The 25,346-nt window shown below is 42.7% G+C and overlaps 1 protein-coding gene across 1 annotated transcript; it reads right to left on the bottom strand.

Annotated features, from left to right (window-relative positions):
- Positions 1–408: 408 nt before the first annotated feature.
- klhl32 (kelch-like family member 32) lies at positions 409–24,654 on the bottom strand. The gene is made up of 11 exons (XM_044034506.1): positions 24,477–24,654; positions 23,096–23,213; positions 20,387–20,564; positions 16,109–16,216; positions 12,037–12,135; positions 9,210–9,425; positions 6,089–6,815; positions 5,874–5,932; positions 4,057–4,249; positions 2,391–2,485; positions 409–1,643 (listed from the first exon to the last, which is right to left on the bottom strand). Exons 2-11 carry the CDS (start codon positions 23,203–23,205, stop codon positions 1,482–1,484), a joined length of 1,947 nt encoding a protein of 648 aa, XP_043890441.1. The 5' UTR covers positions 23,206–23,213; positions 24,477–24,654; the 3' UTR covers positions 409–1,481.
- Positions 24,655–25,346: the final 692 nt, after the last annotated feature.

Genomic DNA, 25,346 nt, shown 5'->3' with positions numbered 1-25,346 from the left:
CAACTTTAGGTTGCACCTAATTACATGACGCCTCACTTCTGTCTCCTACAATCACAATCCGAGTCCCATTTTTTGTCATTGCTAGTCATTCTCCAGCCTCGTCAAACAGCAGTGCATCTCTTCACGTGAGCTGTGCAGCATTCCTTCTCTCCCGTGGTATCAGAGGTGACTGGGGCATTTATAGAGATGCCTGGCAGCACAGGTGATGCTTTAAATTAGTGCTATTGCTGCTAAATAATTTGTTACACTCCCTTCTTTCCACCATCACAGCTATTAGCCATTTTCATTAAACACCTCCCGGCACCATTTATTTATTTATATATATATATATATATATATATATATATATATATATATATATATATATATATATATATATATATATATATATATATATATATACACACATACATATGTAGCATCTTTATTCTGAAACCTTAAAATCCATCTGTTGTCAGACACATTGTTACGTTGGACAGACGAGGAAAGTGCAGGGATCGTGTTTTCTCTCCATTTGGTGTGTTTGAAAATCTGCATAATGCTGTATTATTATCATCATCTCACATACACACTTTGGAGATTATACAGCAGATACTCTGTGAATCAATGACCAGACATTCTTTTAAACATAAACAGTTCCTGAGCATAATGAAAATCTCACACTCACGCTCCACAGGTCAATATCATACTCGCATACTATAGTGGTACTATACGGGGCTGCTGTTGTTGCAGGAAACTCTATTAATTTAATTTAATTTGAATCAAAACATTACGCACTCATTTATGTATTGATTAGCTCAGCCTCAGGCGCTTCATACTCGTTTACCAGATATGTAAAATTGCATGCGAGTCGATGATGAAACAGGCTCTGTCCTCTTTATCTTAAAAAAAACAATGCAGCACATGTTTTTCAAGCCATCAAACTGATTATAGTGGTTTAACTGAACCTTTTGTATATAGATATTTCAGCTAAAATGCTCCTACACCCCTATAATGGGTTGAAAAAAAAACCCTCAGCAATTCACCCAAAGTCACTTAATTGGTAATAGGATTGGCATCGTGTTCCTTTTTTTTTTCTTGGGGAATTCTAATCCCTGCAGAGTTATGTTTTCTTAACTTGCACACAGTAGCATCACTGGTCATCCTAAATGCTGCCTGTCTTTGGGGAAATACAACGGTAATGCTGTATTATTGTGACAGCTGTATGTGTCTGATTTTCCCCATAAGCCTGCAAAATAACATGGCTCTTGTGAATCAGGAAAATCATGTTATTACATTTGGGTCTCAAAGAAATCCCTCTGCACTCGATACCAGAGAGGTGGCAGTTTCCAGATGATTACTAAGATCGAGGATATTTTTTTCTTTTTTCTTTTTTTTTTTTCTTAAGAAAGTCACATTCGCCTGTCCAGAGTCCAGCAGAGGCTCCTCCCATCGTCTTTTATCATTTGTTCACGTTTTCTGACGCTTTGTTCATCAGTGGGTTAAACGGCACCTATTCTGTGATGAGGGACTTGTAGAGTTTGTAGGTTTGGGCAGGTGAAGTACGGAGCAGGCAGGAAACAAGCTGCTATACCGTTGGAGGCAAACGGCAACGTTGGCCCGTAGAAAACCTCCTCCTTCCCCTCCGTGCTCAGATCCAGCACCTGCAAACAAGACACAGGTGTTCTATTAGATTCCCTTCACTGAAACTTTTTGGAAGTATAGCACAGTGATTCATGTTACAATAGCAGTTTTTGGCACTGTCGTCCAGTCTGCCCTGAAGTTGACTCTGATATCCTGACTGTTTTCCTCTAGCAACGCCACATGAGGGGTAATTACATGCAAAGATTAATAATACAACAGGCTAATGACTCGTTTTATGGGTGAAATCTAATATAGAAATCAAATACCAAAAAAACTCTAACCTAAGGGTCAAGGTCAGAGAGGTCTAAATGTTTGTTGTTTGTTTCTAACTTATTAATATTCATAAATAATTATAGAAATTCATCTTACTTTTAGGCCTGAATGTAATATCTAAATATACTGTCATCAGTTCTGAACGTCAGTGTTTATTTGGTACTGCAGGAGCACAATGTTTATTTGACTATGTCAAAAATATTTGATAGTTGACTACATTTTAACCATCGTTACCATAAATCTTTTTAACATTTTCTCACGCCTTCACTGTTACAGACGGATCCACTTTGTTAAAAATGTGAGTTGTGTCAGCCTCGGCGCCACGCTAAAACAACACAAGACGTATGGTGTATGTCGGAGCAGTCCATATTTCATAATTAGCCTACCGCTGTTTCACCTCGCTGTATGAGCAGCATATGAATCTACCACAGAATAACTTATTCGTGCCACATAGTATCTGTGAATTGTGTTGAGAGTTGATCTATAAGTCTCACCTGAATGCACGCCAGAGGCTCGTTGGTCCAAATGGAGTACCCTCCAACCACATAGATCCTGTCATCATGGACAGCGATGCCCGACTCGTTTTGACCTGGGGAGGACAGAGCCGACACAATGTTTCACTGTGCCACGCAGAGGGCATTCTGACAATATGACTATCCATGTCCCCCAGGAGACAGAGAGGGAGATAAATAGAGGGAGACAGGGGGGCGAGGGCAAGACGGTATGGAGATTTAAGATTGAAGCTGCTGTTCTCTTCTATGTGACTTTGTCTCAAACTTTCACAGACGCAGTAGGAGGAAAGGAATATAAGGTCACGTGAACTTTAAACCCTGGCAGTCTTCAGAAAAGGTGAAAGCAGAGCACTATACTCAATATGAGCACATACTACTGCATGGAGATGACACACTGTATCCAGTGTCTGTGTTCTATTCCCGATTATTTCTATTTCTAATCCACATTAAATACTCGCGACAAATGCTGCAAACTAAGTTTAACTTGAGTTTGACACTTGGCTGATTCTGCTTCGTCAACGCCGTTCTTTTCTGACGCAGCCAAAGTAGCTGCAACCGACTGTCACGTTGGCTCCCGCTGACAAGTCGACTGAAAGCGATGGTAAAAAGAAAATAAGAATTTCAATTTTAAACTCTGCTTTCCAGCTCTGTTTTTGTTTTTGGCAAACTACCACCAAGCTCTTTAGCTGCTTTATAGTCCACAGTGTTACTGTGGTGCAGTTAGATCAGAGCTGCAGTAGGCAGAATCACTGGTGAGTTTCAGCCACAGGTAATTAAAATACACACTTGTGGGAATTACAGCTCTCTGTCCTGAGCCCCTCTTATTGAATGACTTGAGACAATCACTCCATCTCTGAAACTCACTGGAAAATACTGTGTAGATTTCCAGAAACTTTCCATGGGAACTATAGTTGGGGAATTTTGTAAGGGATCTGCATTCAGAGGTTGTCTCTCTGAACTAAGTCCCCCGTCACTTTGTACTAACATGTGTCCTGATTGGTCAAAGCCTCGCACGACACTTGCATATTTAGCTGTGCAGCTGTAAACAGAGCCCAGAGGTGGTGCGGAAGTGTTCTGCCCTCTCTTAGATCATGTGATTTACATTATGCTGAAAGGTCATTATGGAATCATTGATCTATAATGCCAAAAACATTTCCAGCTTACTCCACCTGTGATTCATGTTCACGTCTTCACACGAGGTGAAAGACACCGTAAATCTCTGTAGAGCCGAGGAAAACTGCACGTAATAATTCTCTGGATGTGTCGGCAGCGAGCAACCGCTTTCAAATGCAAGTTAAGAAATTGGAAGTACATTATTGCTAAAGTTTTCCAACTGGGAATTCATAGACGTCAAAAGCAGCCAGGCAACTGGTCACTCATATACTGTACACTGTTTTATTGTCCATTTTCCTACGAATGGGAACATGATGCACAAATTTGATATCACGTTCTATTGAAGAGGACCTGAAACTAGTGAAAAAGTGGAAAATAGACTTCAATTCAATTTATTCTTATTACTGGGCTGTCTTCAACTGGCAAATTGGAGGACTGTGTCCACTTTTAATAGATGGTCTATGGTCTAACACTCAGCCATGAATGATTTGGATGTTGTTTATGTTCACATGTGTGGTTCCTTCACTTTCCCCACCTGTGAGGAGGCTGAAGGCGCAGCGAGTCCACTGGTCCTGGTCCATGTTGTACGAGTCGATATGGCGGACGAGGATGCGGTCGTTGTTGTAGTCCAGGTCGTTGCCACCTAGCACGTAGAGCTGTCGTCTCACTGCTGCCATGACGTGGTAAACTCGCCTCTGCAGCATCGGACTGCGGGCCAACCACTGGTCCTAATGAGGAGGAGTAGGAGGAGGTGGTGAAGAGTGGATAAGGTGGTTAAAGCAGATGGAAGGGAAGAAGTGAAAAAGAGAAAGTGATGTGATGCAGATGAGACATAGTACGTAGAGGGAGGGAGGGAGCGAGGGGGTGGAAAAGGGAAGGCGGATGAATAAGAAGATTAATATTTAAGCATATCCATGCATGGGTAATTGATGTATGCTCAGTGCTAGATAAATAACGTGACACTAGAGCTCTGGTTTGTACTAATGACTTCCCTCCCTATTTCTAATCATATGTTTCAGCCACTCCATTTTACACCGAGCATCCCTGCTCATTTCACTAAGTGTGCTGAAGCTTATTTTGTGTCGGTGTGTGTGTGCATGTGTGAGAGCGTGTGCGCTTGATTGAGGCAGAGAATGAGAGTGTGTGTGTGTCTCTGCTGGGAGCTGACGGGTGGCCATCTGTTGAGGGTAGAGTGGGTGGGGGTTGCTGTTGCTCTGGCAGGTGAATGTAGATTCATGGTGAATACAAATGAGACTCTCTCCCGCTCTCTTTCACTCCCTTCTCTGCTTCCAACACCGACAAACACGGACCCATATGGATATACACCTTACACTTATACACACTGCATTCCTCCATGCTATACACATATATATATTTATATAGCACAAAGTATATAGAGCCTCATCATGATCCAGGCCTGCTTCATCACATATATGATTGTAGACTTACATATTGGGAGAATTTACATTACAGGCCCAGTGCCACCAATAAGCTTGAATAATTAACTACATGTGATGGGTTATATTCTAAAGTAAGCTGTGGTGAGTTTCAGAAACTCTATCTGGCTTTCTTTCTTTCCTGGATGACTTTGGTTTCATTTCATTTCCATATGGTGTGAAAATCAATTAGTGCACCCTGGCCTTGTTGTGTAATCCATCACAGTAAACATAAGGTCTGCATTAATGCTCTAAAAAAAGAAAACCATTGTTGGAACACTGATGTCTTGCGTAGACATCAGTCTACGCCAAGTGTGGCGTAGATTTTCAAAAAAGGCGCCGCATGACATCACAACATTACTGTTACACTAGTGAAACCAAACGCAGCCCTAGTGTTCACTGTCAACCTCAATTGTACCTCGATATACTATATATGTGTCAGTATTCAAAAGTCTCAGAGAACTTTGTGTAGATGAAATAAATATCTTCTTACTGTGGGAAAACTGTAGCAGAGAAAGAGGAGAGCAGTGTTTTGCAGGTAGATAAGTGAAAGCAGTCGGCAACGTGAACATGCTTCCATATATGTGAAGTTCTGTGGACTCTCAACTAAATACTTTGTATTCGTATCATGGTTGTTTTATGTGTTTTTGTGTGGGAAGCATGCGCAAAACTTTTCTCACAAAAATGTTTTATAAATTGTTTTTGAGAAGGACTTTAGTGGCATTTATAAGTGACAGAGGACAGATTTTTTTAAAAAAATCTATATATTAAATGACTGTATTTCTTCACCTCAGTAGGAGAGCGGCTGAACAAAACTGAAAACTGTTTTAACACATATTTGACATATGTTGACCTTGTCGTTAGCCAATGAGTGAGCTTGTCTGGCTGTGTAAACTGCCAATGCCGTTGTGGTTACCTGTTCTGGATCATACACCATTAGTCGATTCTGGTACTGAGCTGTGTTCGTCACCCCACCTGTAACACAAACAAACAGCAGCCTGGGATTTTATCAGAAAGGAAAAAAATATGCAGGAAACAGTAAAAATGAATGTATGCATCTGTGTGTGGAGAATGAAAGTAAAGAATAATGCCTGCAGGAGAATGGGTGTCCACCTCCCTCATAATGTGTACCTGAGACCCACAGCAGGTTGTCAGCCACACAGCCGGCGTGGCAGGACAGTGAGCGGTCAAAGGGTTGGACAAACATCCATTTGTTCCTCTTGGGACAGTAGCGCTCCACAGAAGGCAGCACCTGCCTCAGCTCGTTCCTGCCCCCCACTGCATACAGGTACTGACCCAGAGCTCCCAGAACAAAGTGCTCTCTGCAGGCCTTCATGGGCGCCATTTCAGTCCACCGGTTGCCCCTGGGGTCGTACCTACACGCCGTCCTTACAGCGCATGTCCTCCCGGTGGCGTGCTCCACCTCACCGCCCACAACAAACAGGAAGTTTCCCATGACGGCCACACAGTGGTGGCTGCGGCCAGTGGGCATGGGCGCCAGCTCGCTCCAGTTCGACCCGCCTGCGACGCGCACATGGTCCTGCGTTGCCGGGTTGAAGTACCGCAGCTCCCTGACTCTGCTCACCTCCCGCTTCCGTCCGCCAGCTATGTAAAGGGTGAGGGACTGGAAGCGCGGCCTGGTACGTGCCGACTGGCGCAGAGGCTGGGCAAAGGCGGCGTGATGGTAGTCTAGGGCCTCGTCCACCAGGGCGGCGGCAGTAGGACTGGACCGGACCAACGAGTGGCTATTGGCAAGGTGGTGCAGGGTAGGGACGTCCATCAGGCCATAGCGGACATGTTGCAGAAGATCCTCGGTGTACTGGTAGCGACAGTCGTGTTCCAACCACAAGACGACCAACTAGAGGGAGCAAGAGAAAAGAAGTGTGATGACATCCCCCACCTTTATGAAAAAGAATAAAGTAGTTAACTTGTTAAATCGGTTTTATGGACATCTATTGGCTACTGTGTTGAGGCTGAGGCAAGCCCACACACACACGCACACATTTTTTAATCAGCAGCATTCAATATGGAAACTGTAAATATCCACAGGCATCCTCTGTTTAATGCAGGCAAACACTGTGAAGGAATTTAATTGAACTTGAGAGCAGAGCGAGGTTATTTAGCTGCAACAAGGTGTAAATGTGGGCAAGATGACTGAAGATCACTGATGCCGTTACCCGGGAAAACAAAGCGGGCTTGAGAAAAGTTAGTGCCTGTTAAACAAAGGCGAGTTTTGAGTCCAATGGAAAACAACAACAAGGATGACCGCGGACAAACATTGGAGACAAATCACAGTCTTACAACAGAAACCATCACACGGCCTTTGGTGAATGATGTGTGCACAAAAGCTTCCCTTTATTTCCTCTTCAATCAGCACTTAAACTGTGAATATGCAACAAACATGCAAGTCAGGATTGTCCTTTTGTGATATCAGTGCCACCCTCCTGCCTCTACCTCTGTTTCTTTATCGCTCGCCCTGCCTCTCTCTCTCTCTTCCTCATAGCTCTGAAGTGACAGTGTGTGTATGTTTTGTGTGTGTGTGTGTGTCTGCACAATGGCAGCTGACTGTGAAGGTCACGCTGCATCACACAACTTCCTCAGGGCACAGAATAAATCAACTCCTTCTCCCTCCTTCCGCTCTGTATTGAAAGAGAAAGTGGGGGATAGAGAGGGGAGAGAGAGAGAGAATGTGTGTGTATGTGTGAGTGAGGGGAAGAGATAGTGGGAGAGAGAACCATAAAGGGAGGGAGGAAGCTACAGAAGGGCAGAGCAAAGGATGGCAGAAAAAAGACCCCCAAAAAAACAAAGCCAGTGAAAATGTGATTTCCAGAGCATGAGAGACCCGAAGAAAACTCTGAGTGACGATGACTGACGGCCAAGCGATATCTCTCCTGTATTGGTGTGCACAGACCCCCACCCAACACCTCCTCACACCCCCACTCTTTCGAAACGACAGCCCTCGCTTGCCATTCGCTTCCGTCTGATGCCCAAATTAACCTTCTGGGCGAAGTGAAGGAGGCCCAAAGCAGCCTAATCAGAGGCTGATTATGGCAGCGGCGGCTGGCTAAAGGGTCAGGGTAATTGTGCCATCAGAGGCCTGATTGTTTTCAATCAGACGGGCGGCCGAGTGACAGCTGGGGGATTGGGACCCTGATGGAGCCGCAGTGGGCCTAATCAGAGAAGAGAAGGAGAGAGGGAGAGAGATCTGGCGGTGGAGGTGGAGGGGTGTGGGAGGATGGGAGGCTGATTGGTGCAAATGAACAGTCAAAACGGCGAAGTCTCCAGCCTGCACTGCCGCTTCACTTCCACAGTCCAAGCACTTCATCACACGCGCACTCGCACTTAAATGCATCGACTAGCGGTCTCTCACACGCAGCGAGACAAAAAAAAAAACACATCCAGAAGCATGCTATGATGTGGAGATGAGAGGGTTAAAGAGATAGTTCACTTTTTGTATGAGGTATTGACTCGTTATGAAGACTGACATCGCCAAGTGCCCTGCTGAAGGAGCAGCCGGTTCCATGATCTGGCCTGGACACGCGGATGCCAGCAGACATGGAAGGAAAAGCAGATTTTTGGTAATTAAACAAAAGGCTCACCTAACACAAATCTACACCGGCGTCTGTCTTCAGTGTCTTAGAAATATGTTTGTCACATCCTTTCCTGACACATTTGTAAACCACTTTCTTTCCAGCAATTTCCAGGGAGTTTTTACACTCACAGGGACACAGGACGTGCTGTTCTCCTGCTGCCTAATTTGGTAAGTTTGTGTCATTGAGGTCACTTCAAACAATCAGTTGATGTTTCCAGAAAAGAAAAAAACATATTTTTCAGATATCAGATCTATACCTTAAGCAGGTAAGATTAGTGACTAAAATCTGTCTTTCCATCTGTCCCCACAGGCAGTCATGTTATAATTTGGAGCTAGTGTCGAGAATGTGTCAAAACTACCATGAACTATCCCTTCAAGTTGTTTATTTGTGTTATAAGTTGACCCATGCAATTCTGCAAGAGCGTGAGTGTTGTTATTAATCAAAACATCGCCTGAACACTACACATTTAATCTGCATCTCCTTATGTCTCTGGTTGCAGGGAAATCCTGGGTCCTGCCAGCACACATGTTCTGCCTCATAAAGACCAGGTTTTGGTCTCCATGAGGACTACTGTCCTGACAATGTCAGTGTTTATAGAGTTAGAAAGAGGTAAGAAATACAAGTACACACACACATACATGCACGCACACTTCCACTACCTTCCATATCTCCTCCTCGCTCAGGGAGGTGAGGCGGTCGCTCTTCAGCACCTCCCTGAGGAGGCGGTAGGGCAGCTGCAGGGCCTCTTCCTGTCGGCTCTGGCTCAGCTCAGACAGATGCTCCACCAGGAAGCCCACCACGGCCTCCTCCAAGGTGGGGAGGTGGAACAGGTCAGCCACGCGGTACAGTTCCAGGTAGTTCACGCTGCCCAGTTCCTGTAGGATGAATAAATAAAGTCAATCATGGTCACTAATAGAAATAACCTATACAGTAATACAATGACAGCCTAACTCACCCTCTCATTTAAAAAAATAATGAAACAGTAACAGCTCCTGTCTGTCCTCTAAATTGTGATATGTGTGCGCAAAATATTTATGTTTCAAATTGAATTTCATTAGTTATAATCATAAATATTTTAAATTTGCTTAAATGCTCCTTACGGCAAAACCCAACCCTTAAGCAAAACCCTTTTGATTCTTGTTTCTGTAGGAAAATACCACATATGCTGCACGTGAGCTGATTGTGATTCCCACAGTTGGACGTCAAAATAAGCTGTGAGCAAATGTGGACACGGACGAGAGGAGGAAAAGGAGCAATGCAATAAAAATGAGGTCTGACTAGTGGAATAAGACTGCCATCTTCTGGCTGTCCTGCACACGCATCAGCGAGTGCATCTCCTCCGAGTGCCATTCACCCTAGAATAATACAACATCTCAATATCCACGATTAATTGAATTGGAATATATAACATTTAAATGAACATTAAAGTTAATATTGAAATTATGAATGATGCAGAAACATCAATTACACACACGGCAAGTGAAACTGTTTCACTTGAAAGTCAAGGACTTCTAGAAATATACAGTCAAGTGGGGTATTGATCAGCTCTTCAGTATCCAATTAAGTTAATTCCGCACATGAGCATCCATCATATTGGTGGATGGAAGTGGGTGATTGTGATCGGCTGATATATCTACTTACTCAGTCAGAGGGTGCAGTGTGTATTGGTAAATCGATGTTATTGGCCTGGGCCCTACCTACTATTATTGACCCGAGCCAAACAGCACTTTCATCAGTCAACTGCCGAGTGTGACTCTGCGATGAGTGCACACGTGCGGCATGTTAATCTGTTAAAGAGATGACCAAACACAAAAACTCATGGCTTATTCATCGGGGTGTTGCTGTTCAGATTAACATATTTGCTGATCAACACAAAGCGAAATTAAAAAAAACAAACAAAAAAAAAAACATGAGGCTATTCCAGCCACCAGGTGGAACAGTAGAGCAGAAGTTTACCTTTTTGATTAAAAAGATTGGTCTGGTAACTGGATCTGAGGACACTATCACTATTCACAAGATAAAACAACACATGGAATCATTACAGTAGCAACACAAAGGCAAAACATATAAGGACTTCATTATTAAACTGTGTATAAAATAGCTGCATGTAGTTCTACAACCGCTTCATCCACAACAGTTTTTGGCTCTGTAGGCTGAGTTTTTGGTCTCCGGCAGACTAATAATAATATACAGGGAAAAGGCAACAGGATGACCTAGTTCACGAGGAGATCTGGCACCTTCGCTGACTCATATCAAACCTGCTAAATGAAAGCAACAGAATCTGACCACAGGACCTTTTTTGTCCCCTTCCCTTAATCTCCCTGTGCACGAGGACACACTGATAATCAGTGGCGCTGTGTTCTGATTATATTTGACATTAAAGTTGGGAGTGATATTAGCTTGGAGGGGATGTACATCAGCACAAAAAGAAAATCATGAAACTGGGACAACACTAGCCTGACTCTGCCAAAAGATCATATAAATCCACCTACTGGCAGCTCAAGCAGCCTCTGATGAATGTGCTAGCCTACATTTTATCAGAGGAACAATCCTCCAAAATGTCAGTTTACCCAGGCAGGAAATAAGCAAAAAAACACACACACAGTATAACACTTGCTTTCTCGAGCACAACTTGTTTTGTTGCACCAGTCAAACACATTTTTGTTACAGATTGTGTTGCTTTGGGATGCAGCTAACCGACCTATGGCTAGTTTGTGCTAAGTTAAACAAAGAGCAATATCTCAAAAAGGTGTACATTAACATGTTTGCCATAGACCGTAAAAACAGTGGTTTCTTGTCATAATATACTGCAAGGTTTCTCAATCCTGGTCCTGGGGAACCACTGCCCCACTCCAACACACCTGATTCAAATAAAGGGCTCGTTATCAGGCTTCTGCTGTGCCTGCTGATTAGCTGACCATTTGAATCAGGTGTGTTTGGAGCAGGGAAACATCTAGAACATGCAGGGTAGTGGGTCTGATATAGTGTGACTGCAGCTAGAAAGGTTGTTTTTTTTTTCTTTGATAGAAATCAGGGAGGATAATACTAAATGCTTATTTTACATGCTGTTATCCCAGTTTGCAGTTGGGTCACTTTTTCCAGTGTATGCATTAGTGAGAAATCTGAATTTGACAAAAAATGTGTCCAGATTCCTGTCTTTATCTGGGTTTTTATCAGGTATACTGACACATCTGACATAAGGGAGTCAAAAGTACACAGGACACACAATGTTATCACCACTCTCGTCTTTTAGCAATCTCGGAATCTTGCTATAGAGTCGGATTATTATTTTTATCCCAATCCTAATCCATGTTGTTGGTAGGATGCTTCATAGTTTAGTTTAGTAGATGTGTGTTGTAGGCTGTCAAAATGAATGGAAGGTTAGGCATTTAGTTGTGAAGATTAAGGTTAGGGTAAGGGGCTAGGGAATGCATTATGTCTAAGAGGTTTCCTTACGAAGATAGAAAAACAAGTGTGTGTGTATACCTGGATGAGGTAGTGAGAGCAGAGGCTCAGCAGCTCCAGCAGCTGAAGGTGACTGCCTGCAGACAGAACATCCTGGATCACTGCCGGCTCCAGCAGAATCTGGGATAAACCAGAACAGACCACATCACACACGGTTTCTTTTTGAACTGTATTATCAGTATTTACTTTATTTATACACACGACTACGCATACATGGGTCAGTACTCTACCACATCCTGTTATCTTTTGGCTCAAAGAGGAAAAAACATTGGTTGTCTTATGACCATTTGCTGAAAGGTTTATCGAACCGAGTGGCATATTGTTTTTTTTTTCCTTTTTCTTGAACAAGCACCAGACAATAACAAGCTTGTCCCTGGGCAGGAGCTGTTGTTGTGTCACAGATGCATAGCAATGCAGACATTTAAGTCTGGTTCTGCTCGCAGATTTCTTCCTGTTAAAAGGAAGTTGTTTTTCTGTCCACTGACACCAGGTACTTGAACTGGTGGGTTTCTCTTCTTACGATGATATTGTAAGGTCTCTACTTTACTATGTGCCATGAGATAATGTATGTTGTGATTTGGCTCGACACAATCAGAATTATTCTTTTTTTGGATTGTTTCCTGGTTTTTCTTAATATTTTTAATATTGGAGAGTTGTGATATCCTACAAACTTTAATGATAAGTGTTATATTTTCTACTATATGATGATGCGTTAATGTTGAAAGCACAATTGTACACTGAGTGAGATAAACTCTGAATAATCATTCTGATTAATGTCTCTTTGATTTTCACCTGCGGTTCAGCAGTTATAGTAACCTAATCATATATATATATATATATACAGTATATAACCACCTCATTTCCTCACTAACATGTTTGAAAAACATATGTTGATGTTTATGAAACAATAGTGTTTCATAAACCTCAACATTTTAAACTGTAGTTTGCTTTGAATCTAGTTTTCATTTCACTATATTTCATCCAGTCTCTCTTGAAAAATCAGGAATCAGTTTAGGGAGACCCTCATTGTCAATGATGCTGAGCACGAACAGCAACATCAAGGCAAAACAGAAAAACAAAACAAAACCATACACACAAAGTAATTGCTGGCAAACAGTTGCTGGCTGCCAGTGGACACTTATTATGTAAGCACCGAAAATGTGCAAGTGGTGCAGGATAATCTAGTTTTAGATCACGCCACCAGATATTGCGGCACTGATACTGAATGCAGTCTTCCCAAGTTCAGTCCTGGCACAAAGTACCTGAAAGACTAGTGTTTAGAATTTAATATACAAGGTCAGGTTAGAGAGATGCTAATAATGAATGTGAGAGAAGAGCAAACTGAAATGATCATATACTGCTATACCAACATGTTTCATTTTAGTTTGGTTTAGAAAATTCTTTCTATATTCCAGGTTATTTAAAAATGACATTACTTTACCATTCACTCACACATTCATACAGCACATCTATGTGCAGTGTTTTTTCATACCCATTCCATGTCCACACACCCATCAGGAGCAACATGGGGTTAAGTGTCTTGCCCAAGGACACATAGACTAGCGGAGCTGGGAATCGAACCCTCTACCTTCCATTTGAAAGACGACTGGCTCTCTACCGCTCAGCCACAGTAACTAAAACACCCCATGAATGTGCTTTAGTCACCTTGATCAGTGTCTCAACAGAAGCAATATGTTCACACAATTATTACAGCATTGATTCTGCCAAAATGCTCCCGTTGAGCAGATTGAAGAGAAGCTAGAATTATCTCCTGACAACTCTCCGCCGCCCCCATTTCCTCCATATTGCAGAACCACTGTGCATGATATAAAGCGCTGTGATACGGCTAAGCTCTAGGGAGCATTGCCAGGTAATGTGAATTGTACAAAGGTTAAACTGCCCTTTTTTTGTAACAGCACCACATGGAGTTAAACATCCCATTAATCATGGACGTAATATCCCAATCAGGCTAGACACGCCGTGTGTGTGTGTCCTCTTACGCCGCGCACTCACCTATTCCACATGTAATTTAGTTTAAAATTAGATTTTAAAAGGCAGGGACAAACCTCGCCTGCCCTACATACTGTAAATACATGGAGCTGTGAAATGCTTGATCTCGTTATTTAGGTTAAAAACTAAAAAAAAATCGACTTGTTTTTTCCCACCTTTAATAATTCAGCAGATACAGCTTTCTTCAGGTGATCGTACTAACTGACGTAAATAAACCTGTTAATCTGCTTTGGTGCTTACAGAGGGCTTATAGTGGAATTTTTGAGACGTATTTCTTCAAGATGATTATTTTTTTCTATTTACAACAAACTCTGTGACCTTTTAAGCCGGCGCCAAACCAGGCCTCACTCTGCTAAAGTTGCAACAGCATGACGTTGTAAATACACTTGAAAACGCACGGTGCATCATGAGGAGAGTTGGACAACAGCGACCACGGACTGTTTAGCAGCTCGAGTCTAACATTAAACATGCAAAGCTGCAACAGTTAGTATTGAGAATTCCCGACTGATTAGAAAGTGTATTTAAAAAAAAAAGAAAAAAAAAAGTGATGTGTCCCAGGAGCGTCGTGGGGTTTGATAACTGATCAATGATATGATTTACAGAAACAGTTGTTTCTACAATGTTTGGGGATAAACATATTGCCCTCATCTCATCTGCTATCATCTCCTCTGGGCAGACAGGAGCTGAGCCAAGCAAAGCAGGGCGGCTTTCAAGCCTGCTGTTGACCTACTTACGCTGCCTAACTGATTCACTCTTTGCTCATTTCCACTGTGGAAATAAAATTAGGAGCAATTACAAAGTTCCTGGCCTCTCAGTACACTGCATACTCTGCTAGGCTGCTTATTGGACCAAGAATGGAAAAAGAAAAAAAGACTGAGGAACATTATTAGAAATAATCACACATGCTGCGCAGGTTGTGATCTTGCTGCTTACAATCAGTGTCCCCTTTTTTTTAACTTTTTTTTTTAAAATATTGATTCCTCTTCAGTTTCCTGTTCAGTAGTGTGATGAGGGTGTGTCAGAGGTTTGATCAATCAGTTTATAAAGTAACATCTAACATCTGTACATCCCAAAATAAACACAGGATCCGGAGGCGTACTGCAGTGGAGACTAATGCTGCTGAGATTAGAAGTGGTTCTCTCTAAAAATCCATGTTGTGATTTACTTTGGTGATGCTTTTGCCGGTGGTGAGGCACGGTATCGCAACAAGGGCAGACTTTACTTGACTATTTTTCTATTTCTATTTCTATTTCCACTTCATCCTTGTTGTCAAGTACATCTACAGGGGAAATTGTGTTTTTTTTCACTCTAATAGTAGCAGTAATTTGCTGAGCCCAAAGACCGTATGAATAAAGGACATAATATTCTCTGGGTTCAGGAAGTGAAGCCAATTGAACGGCATAATTTCTTGACTCTCAAACACTACTTTTAGGTCGTCATTGCAGCATTATTTCCATTTAGTAAATTACAATTCCTTTTAGAGTCAAATAGACCAGTATGTCCCTCGTTTTTTTATATTTATTTGATTTTATTTCACCTTTCTTTGACCAGATAAAGCCCATTGAGATCAAAATCTCTTTTCTAAGGCTGACCTGGCCAGGAGAGTCAGCAGCACACAGTCATCACAAATAGTACAGATTTAGAAAACAGGTTACAATCATTTTAGACAAAACCAGCTTACAAAATAGCTTGACATTTAAAGTGCAGGAGTTGAGGTCACAGTAATCATTTAAAAACCACATGATGATGATGATGTTATCTAAGGGTCCGCTTGAACACAAAATAATGCTTTTCAGAGGGTTTATCCTGGCAATATATATTCATATGTGTATATACATATATATGTATATATATATATATATATATATATATATATATATATATATATATATATATATATATATATATATATATATACACACACATATATAGATAGATATAGATATAGATATAGATATATACATATAGATATCTTTAAATCAATCCAATTGTGGCCCAATTCACAATACAGATATTCATGTATTAGGAACCATAGGTAATGGATATTGTCTGGTCAGTTGTGTTAGCTGATGCTCGTGCTCACCTGTCCAGTGTAGGCGAAGTCTAAAGCATGCTTCAGTCCAACGCTGGTCACTCCTTGCAGAGTCACTTCATCTGCTTCACTCTCCACCATGCACAAGCTGAACATGGCCTGGTGACAGTCAAAGGATGGTGGTCAGCTGAGGGAGAACTACTGCACAGAACATCACGAATAATTTAGATATTTTGTCTGGCATTTGTTGGAAAGTGTCCAACGATCCTTATCGCCAGGAAAGGCACCTACAAGAAGAATTAATTCCCATAGCTATAAACCCTTTAAATCAACTTTTTATGAACAATCCAATCCAATTTAAAGATTTAAAAACCACTAAAATAATTTTAAAATGAACCCTAAAGTGCATGGGCAGCCTATGCAGTGAGGCTAAAATAGGTGTCTGCACTAATAATTCTTGTTTTTAGACATATTCACTAAATGTGTCCTCCGTAGTCTGTGCTGCATGGTTTTAGTTGTCATGTTGTTATGTTGTGTGTCGAGCTAACGCTAAAGAAGATTTCCTGATACGACAGAAAATACACTTTTCTGATTCTATCCATGGATTCTATCCAGCTTTGTTCTTGCAGTGCTTCACTGTTAATTCCAGATCTGATTATATTATATAAAAGCTATATGAATAGGCTCCTTTATCTATGTGCACATGCTGCAGAGTTGATCTAACTGTGCCAGACACAACATAGAGCCACTCTGTTTTAATTTACCTGTTTCAGCCCCTGGAGGTCAGCAGTAATAAATAGCACAATCAGTACTTCCTGTTACACAGCTCCTCTGTCTTTCTCTCTCCGTCCGCTTCACACGTACACAGACACACGTGTGCATCACACTCGTGTGAAATCAGAGCGGTGGGTGCTGTGACTGCAGTCTGGCCCCGCTGAGCGTGAGTTCGGCGTGCTGCTTGCCAATCATAGCTATTGACTGGTGTCACAACATGAGGGAATGACAGAGCCATTGATCATGGCAGACCAACGGGGCACAGCGGTGTGGAAGAGGGACCGGGGAGTAAAAGGAGGAGGGCGATGGATCAGATGTATCTCCAATACAAGTCTTCTTTGTAGTTTTGAGGGACAGGAAGGTTGTGCAGCTTCACTTGGTGTTTGTCACAAACCAAACGACTCCCATCTGTTGTTTTTGGAAGTTATTGTTGACAGTGTAGTGGCAGCTTCTTTCCCCCACAGTCTACTAGCCTCAGAATAGTCACTCAGCCAAAGTCCAATCACTTATCTCCTCTTTTTGACTGGGTGTATAACTGCATTATGAGCTTCAAAGGCCCCCAGACTGCCAAGTTTGCGTGTAGGAGCACCACCTGACAAGGCCACCGACCGACCCGCCCAACTACAGCTTTGAAGTGCAAGACAAGGTCGAAGGCCATGCTGATTTTTAAGCAAGGCCCGCACATCTCTCCAACACAGAGCTCAGCCTTGTTGATTTACCACTGCGCTAATTAAAAATCAAGTGGTCCACTGAACACAGGAGGGCCTGTGGCCAAATCTGGGGGTGTGATGGTGGTGTGAGCTGTAGTCAGAGTGTAAAACACAGACATTTCGCCCCCACCCACTGTGTGCATTTTCCATGTCAGAAAGTGAGGGTGAGAGAGAGGACACTCCAGTGTCCGCAGAGCTGTTCACCACCAGCATCCATCCTCCTGACCTTGGCGGAGGAGCTGACGGAGCACTGGTGGTGACGGATGGCCCCCTCTGACTTGGGATATAGATCCAGCGCAGAGAAACACTGAGCAGCTCACTGCAGTCCTTTCACATGACGCTGCAGTGTCGCACTGAGCCTGACCTGATGGGCAAAATTGATGCGTGTCTGCAAGAGGGGATCATTCCAGAGAGAACTCAAGACTCCCTAACACACTCAGTGAAATATTACAGTACTCAGTGAGGTCGAGTCACGTTTTGGCACATCTCTCTATCAGGCAGATACAGTATTTCACAACATGAAAAGCAAGCTGCCAGAAGAGGGCAATACCACAGACTCGAGGTGCCACATTTTTACGATTTGACCCTGCTAATGTCGTTAATGAAGTAACATTTACAAATGTCAATTAATTACGGCTGCATGTATATGGATTATTTTCAATATTGGAAATGGTAGCCAATGTAAATCTGTGCTGCCCAAAGCTCGAAATGACATGTCCTCAAATATCTTTGAATTCAGTTTGACGTGTTGGACGAGTGAAGAAACCAGATGTCAAGGAGTTAACGGATGAATCGAATGAGTTTGTGATGCATGTAGTAGTCTTTGTGAATGGATCAATGATAATGATTGAATGGATCAATGATAATATTATGTAACGCCGATGTGTGCTTGACTCTAAATTAGTTGACCTCCATGGTTAAGCTAATTCAAGCTTGTCACTTTTAACACACACTTTAACTCAGCATTTTTTTGAAGGTAGGTCTGTCAATCATTATGTCCAGTAGCCAGTGATTCATTATTTTGACATAAAGGCAAAAGAACAGGGAGTCCTGTAACTTGATGAACAACCACCGTATTCTACACCTTTTCCATGTTATCGTATATAGCGTATATCTGTAGATTTTAGCAGCCATGTCCTTGAGAGGCTCGACGTGTTTTTGTAGTTGCAAATCTGAAAGGAAATACACTTTTTTTTTTTGGGTTGTGCACTGCAGACGACGGTGGCAATCAAAGCCTCACTCACCCCATGGAGGATCAACTTACAGATTTACAGAGGATCAAATGATCAAATCGAGCTATTAAAAGAAAGCACAGAAAGGCCGAGAGAAGTGATTTGTTATAAGCGATGTGGTCCCAACTAAATGCAGTACAATCCTGTAGCGTTGTCTTCATGAAGCAGTAAAAGCCAGAGCAGAGTGACGGTGGTTGCACATGTGGCATGAAATCTTGGAGACGGTAATAGCTTTTCATATGAATTCTATCCTGACTACAGGGCTTGAAGACAACATTTATCTATGGAGTGTATTGTGTGTATAGTGCAAGTAATTATGTGAGTGTATAGTGCTTGAGAGTGTGTGTGTGTGTGTGTGTGTGCGTTTAGGATGCTGGTGTGAGTGTTTTGGCAACATCTCCCTGAGCTGTCCAGACATTTTAGTGGTGTGACGGCATTGGAAGGGACAGGTGACACATTCAGGACAAGTCCCAGATAAACAGCCCACGCTTGGTCAGGTATTTCATTACAATCTCTCATGTCCACTGGGCTGGATAATGTGTTATAATCACTGCAACTGTGCAAGACGGAGACACAGGAGGTGAGAGAGGTACAGCGCACGGTCACACACACCTTCTTCACCTGAGCAAATGAACTAAATGACACCGAGCGGTGGAGTTACATCACCAACTTACGATAATGTCAAAACCCCGAAGAGGAACGGGGGAAGTGGAGTGAGTTTTCCCCGAATACAGTAACGAGCTGATTTAATCATCGGAGTGCTGGAACGCGGCGTTTCTCGGCTCAGCTGGGACTCGAGAGACTGGCATTTAAAAATGGAGCGTGACGAACAAAAGAAGAACAAAAGTGACGAGGATGAACAAAAGGAGGAGAGGAGTGTGACTCGCCCACCTTCAGCTCGGTGTGGAGAGAAGTAAAAATAACCGGCAACACACACACAAACATTCACACGGGAGGAATAATCCCTCAGCAACTTAGACATATTTAATCTGCCTCTCATTTTCAAGAGGGATTAATTGCTACTTCCAAATCTGCTCAGTGTCCCTGAATCAAATCTCATCTGTGCACTTTCCCCCCCCATGTGGCCTGTCTCAGAAAATCTCCGTCCACATGGGTTTACCTTCAGCTACAAACCTCTCAAAAACAAACGGGCTTGTGAAGGATGAGCTCCTGAAGGACTTTCAATTTAGTTTGAAGCTGCCTGCACTTTTTAGAATTTTTGAAATTTAGAATTATTTGGCAATTTCTTTTTTCTTCTTTGCAGTGTCACTGAGAGATAACCCTGCATGAATATTGCCTGCTAATGAGGTTCTTTCACATGGATCACTGGCAGTAAGACAGGTTTAATTGTGCCAATTCTAACAATCCACCAGTCCAGAAGATTGTTACATAACACAGCATATTATTGTCACCTCTCTCTCTCTCCCTCCCTCTTTCCCTCTCATCAGCATTGAGCCGCACTGCCTGACTCTTACCTGCTTTTTATAGAAGTGCAGTCTTTTCTATCAATCTAACAACTGTACATATACAATGTGTGTGTGTCCACTTGTAAGCCTCCTGTTCAGCTGTAAATGTCACGTTTTCCCAGGTATGGAACACAGCCGAGGACTCACCCTGAAGTAATCGCTGCACGCTGCCAGGACGGCTTTATGGGCGTGGAACTTCTGCTCGCCGGCCACCAGCGTGACATCACACAGCAGACCATCCTTTCGCTGCTGGTTGAGGGCGGAGAGGACCAAGTCCTGATGGGACTTTGACTGGCAGAGCCTCTGTCCTGTCAGCATCTCCCTACTTCACACACACACACACACACGTGGAAAACACAAAGTACAAGTTATATAACAATACATATACTTCTTATAACACTACCACCTCAGTTTGTTTCACTACTATTGTTGCTGTAACACTATTATGATTATTGAAATGTATGCTTTTCACGTGAACATCGCCCCACAACAGTGGCATTTCAGGTAGAAGACCCAGGTTTGAGACCCGGTCGGAACAAGGGCCATGTTCTCCCTGTGTGTGCGTGGGTGTTCTCCAGTTTCCTCCCACAGTCCAAGAACATGCAATATAATGGGGATTAGGTGAGTGGTTATTTGTCTCTCTATATGTGGCCCTGTGATGGACCAGGCTGTACCTCACCTATCGCCCTATGTCATATGAGATCGGAACAGCATACCCACAACCCTCATGTGAAGGATAAAGCAGTAGAAAATGGATAGATGGACGGGTTACAGATCTTGTTGAGAGGACACATGGTGGAGTGACTAGAACTGTTGCCTCACAGCAAGAAGGTCACCGATTTGAATTGTGTGGAGTTTGCATGTTCTTCCCGTGTAAGTACCCAGTAGTGAAGTGGATACTGTCCTTACTGAGACCGTAGGTGGTTTTACTCTCGGCTACTACTATTGGCTCCAGCTCCCCCTGTGACCCTCATGTTAAAGCATTAGACAATGAGTGAGTGAGTGAGTGAGATCTTGTTGTCGAACTGTACGGATCATTTGCCATGATCTTTGACCACGTTTCAGCCACAAGCTTAGTCTGCTAACAGGCTAATATAAGAACATTGTATCTGCAAAACACTGTCACTGTGAGCTGGATTGGAATAAGGACAGACTTGTACATCTACAGTGTAGTTATGTGTCAGTTGTGCTCTTTGTATGTATAGATTATATTTAGTATGATTAAAAAATGTAAGTTTGACTATAGCAGGAGTAAGAGCCAGCACTACCATCACTCCTATGGTGAAATGTGTAACACCTCATGGGTGGTCCACAGGATGTGACACCCATGAGGACCATTTCTATTATTGAAACTGTAGCAGGGATGAATACAATATAATATAGACCAGCTAAACTTTACTAATCACATGAAATGCTTTGTTATGACGTTTTTTTTTTAAATGACCCTTACGGCCCCAGTCTCTGCCCATTTGTGCTGTCTCGTGGTTCTCAAGTCAGATTCCTCATGGTGGATGGGACAAAAATCTCAGAACTCATCTTAAAACTGTGACTGACTGACTGACTGTGTGCTGTGGACCCAAGTCGAAGCAAATATGCCTCGTTTCTTCCGAACCCGTTGTCTTTCCTCATGCTCATCCATCATCGGCGCACCAGTCGATCTATCAAGTCCATCTCTGTCCACTTACAGTCCCGAGCCGTCGCACTTAATGCTGCTGTCTGCAGCGAGGCTCGTTCTGTCACCGTCATGGTAAAGGGTTGTGAGACAGAGGAAATAGTGGGTGTGTGGCGGTGCATGTGTGCGATATGAGCCGGCAGTAGGATGAATGATGAGTCAGGGCTGTTTGCTTGATAGTCCCGATTCTGCCGGAGGGCGAGCCGATGGCAGATAAGGACAAAATGGACGGCTCTGAAGAGAGATGGAATAATGGTGATGAATATGTGAAAATAAATGTATAAAAATATCTTTAACCTCTTGGTTGAAGCTGAGGACGACGTGTGCACATTTAAATGGCCACTTCTTCATGTCATATTTCAGTATCATTTCAGCTGGTGATTTTACATCACATGCAGGTCTCCACAAATAACGGATGCATTTCCCATCATGTAATGAACACTTTAGCTTTTTTTTCCCCCATGTCTTTTCAAATTCAGGTCCCAAATGTGCGCAACAAGCTTGGCAAATACAATACAGTATTGTTTTTATTGGATGAGTAGTAAACCATGTGACTAATTAGATGAAATTAGTCCAGCATATTTGAGTGGCGTACACTGTCATCTACCACAGGAGGTGGATTTCTTAAATCCTGTCCATGATCGCTGTATTTTATGTTCGTTTTGGCAATCCATGTTTATCTTATCGTTAAGAAATCCCCAATATATCATCAAACGTATTAATGAACTGGAGTGATACATGTATTGATTGTGTAGCTTAAGCCTGAGATTCGTCTGTGCTATATTGTAGAGCTACACAGCAACAGCAACACATAAACAAGCAACAGAGTTTCACTGGGTGACATTTCTCCTCCATTTGTGATGAACAAGGGTACCATAGCTTATCATGAGTCGGTCCATTCTAAATACACAGACAGGCTGTACTGACAGTTTTTGAGGAATGGAATAGCACATTCACAAAATACAGAATTTACTTCTCACAGTGGTTTCTCCTCTTGTCAAACCTCCACTAACAATAAGATAGGACAGTGGTTTATTTTTAGAGAAAGCTACAGTAGTAGAGCCTGCACACTGCAAATGCTTACTGTGAATACACTATTGGCTACTTAAAAGTGATTTACTCTAATCTTTAATTAAGAATCAATGCACAATATGTATGCACAAACAGACCACACCACCACCTACCTGAGGCTGGGTCCAGAAGGCATACCCCTGTAGACAGAGGGAGGGGAAACGGTGGTGGAGGTGCTATTGTATGTTGTTCCCGAGGACAGCAGTCTCCTCACTGGGCACATACATCAACCTGACAAGACAGAAGAGCGCGTCAGCTTTACTCAGTCAAGACACTCAACCCAGTCACCCCGAGACAGCCTCCTGTGCAAAGAGTGGAGCGACGCAGCCATGTGTCACAGCTAATACTGACTCCTTCCTTCCTTTCCTCAGAACAACTGGTGTTGACTTTGACAATTCTTCTTCTCGTGATTCATCTCGGACGTGGCGACAGCCATGGGCAGCAAGACCATGGAGATGGAGAACAACAATGCTCAACACTTCTCACAAACAAGCGCCCGAATTACACCTCCAAGTCCTCCTGGTGTAGCTACAACCTTGACATAATGTGCAACACACCTGAATCTGATACCCCATGCTCTCCAGTGACATAATATCCAGCAGCACTGGAGGGAAACAGAGGTCAGCAAGCTTGCTCCGGGTATTCTAAGTGAAACACCACTCACTACTCACCCACTGTACAATAAGTCATTCCAGAACCACTCATATTTCTACTTTATAGATGGAAGCCTGTTTGTTTATGTGGATCACCTTAAGTGTAGGCTGGGCTGAGTGTTCTATTGGCTGCTCTTGAGTACAGTCCCCAGCAAGATGTAGTCATTGATCCGTCCATCAGTGACCTTCAGACACAAGGCTACAGGCAAGTGCTACTCATTTAAATGGAGATGTGCTTGGGTATATCCTAGTCCAGCCATGATATGCATGCTGCACATAACATCCCATACGTCCTGATGATATGATTCTGACATAGGAAATATTAGAATTCTACTGTTTGCAAACCACACCAGGTAGATAGATAGGTAGATAGATAGATAGATAGATAGATAGATAGATAGATAGATAATCAACAGCAGGCCGTTGCTCCAGGAAAAACACCCCTCCACTGAGTGAGTATAAATCTCCTGAGTGAAAACAACCACATTGGTAAGTGTTGCCTTTTACGCACAAGCGACATTTAGGATTTACGCACGAACTGACTGACCTGGGTACAATGGAGAGGGTTTGGGTTACCAGAGGAGCAGACACCATTAGTGCATTAACTGTCACGTTCCAAAAAAGCTCTCAGCTGTCAAAAAGGTTTCCTAGCAACAGGCCGGCGCCTCGGTTCACAAACTGTTGGGACGGAGAGCAGAGCAGCCTCCCCCGTACGAGCACAACATAATCCTGTTGCATCCATCGCAGAGCGCGCACTCACGCACACACATTCTGTTTAGAGCCGATTTCTGCTTTAAGCTCACAGTTCCCTCTTATCTTCATGTGCCACAAGCTTACGCACCTCGTATGAATGTGTTGTGAATCAGTACCGTCCTCTTTGGCGGCGCTACCGTTACAAATGTCATCTGATGTCCGAGCTTAGTCCAGTTTGCGTCCGCGGCAAGTGGAAGACAGACAGACTGACGGACAGGGCGCAGCGGCGGACAGATGTGCTCTGCTATCACAGGCACTTTATTGGTTTACACTGTAGCACCTAATTGTTACATTATAGCCCCGCCCCTATACAGCAGTCACATGCATGTAGTCCCACAGAGGGGATACAGCGCCGCCAGGTGGTTGATTTGGATACATCCGTCTTTGAATGGATTTTTTGGTTTGAGACGCTTTATATTAAAATTGTTTGATGTTCAAAAACATCTACGACAACGTGTTATACTTTTCATACATGTGCTGTATGCATATTTTAATAGCAAAGAGTTATTAATATTTAAGTTGTTATCCTCAATATTCCGTGGCAGTGTTTTTTCTTCACATATGGGCTTTTAAGTTGTTTTGTCATGTGATTTGAATGGATTTATTCATTTGAGTTCATCTGTGGGGTTTTTTTTGTGTTTTTTTTTTACAAATACCACCGGATAGAAGTAACACACTTTTCATAGGAAAACTATATTGTGCTGCTTTATATTTAAACAACCTCTTCATGTTTTCCATGGAAAACTCGTACAGCCCCCTGTTGATGTTATTGTAAACCTGGTTTTACAAAACAAAATGAGGTCTACATTAATAGTCCTGTCTACATTGAAATATAAATCCCATATTTTTAATAAAAACGTCATACTTTTCCCATTTAGATATGGAAATCCAAGTACTGCTGCTCTGGTCTGGGATTGTCTCATCGTTTATCTGCCATCCGCATTCATGCTGCTTTCAA

Source organism: Solea senegalensis, linkage group LG9, assembly GCF_019176455.1.
Source record: "Solea senegalensis isolate Sse05_10M linkage group LG9, IFAPA_SoseM_1, whole genome shotgun sequence".
NCBI lineage: Eukaryota > Metazoa > Chordata > Actinopteri > Pleuronectiformes > Soleidae > Solea > Solea senegalensis.
Note: the sequence above shows the minus strand (reverse complement) of the source record. Positions and strands in the feature narration are given on the sequence as shown.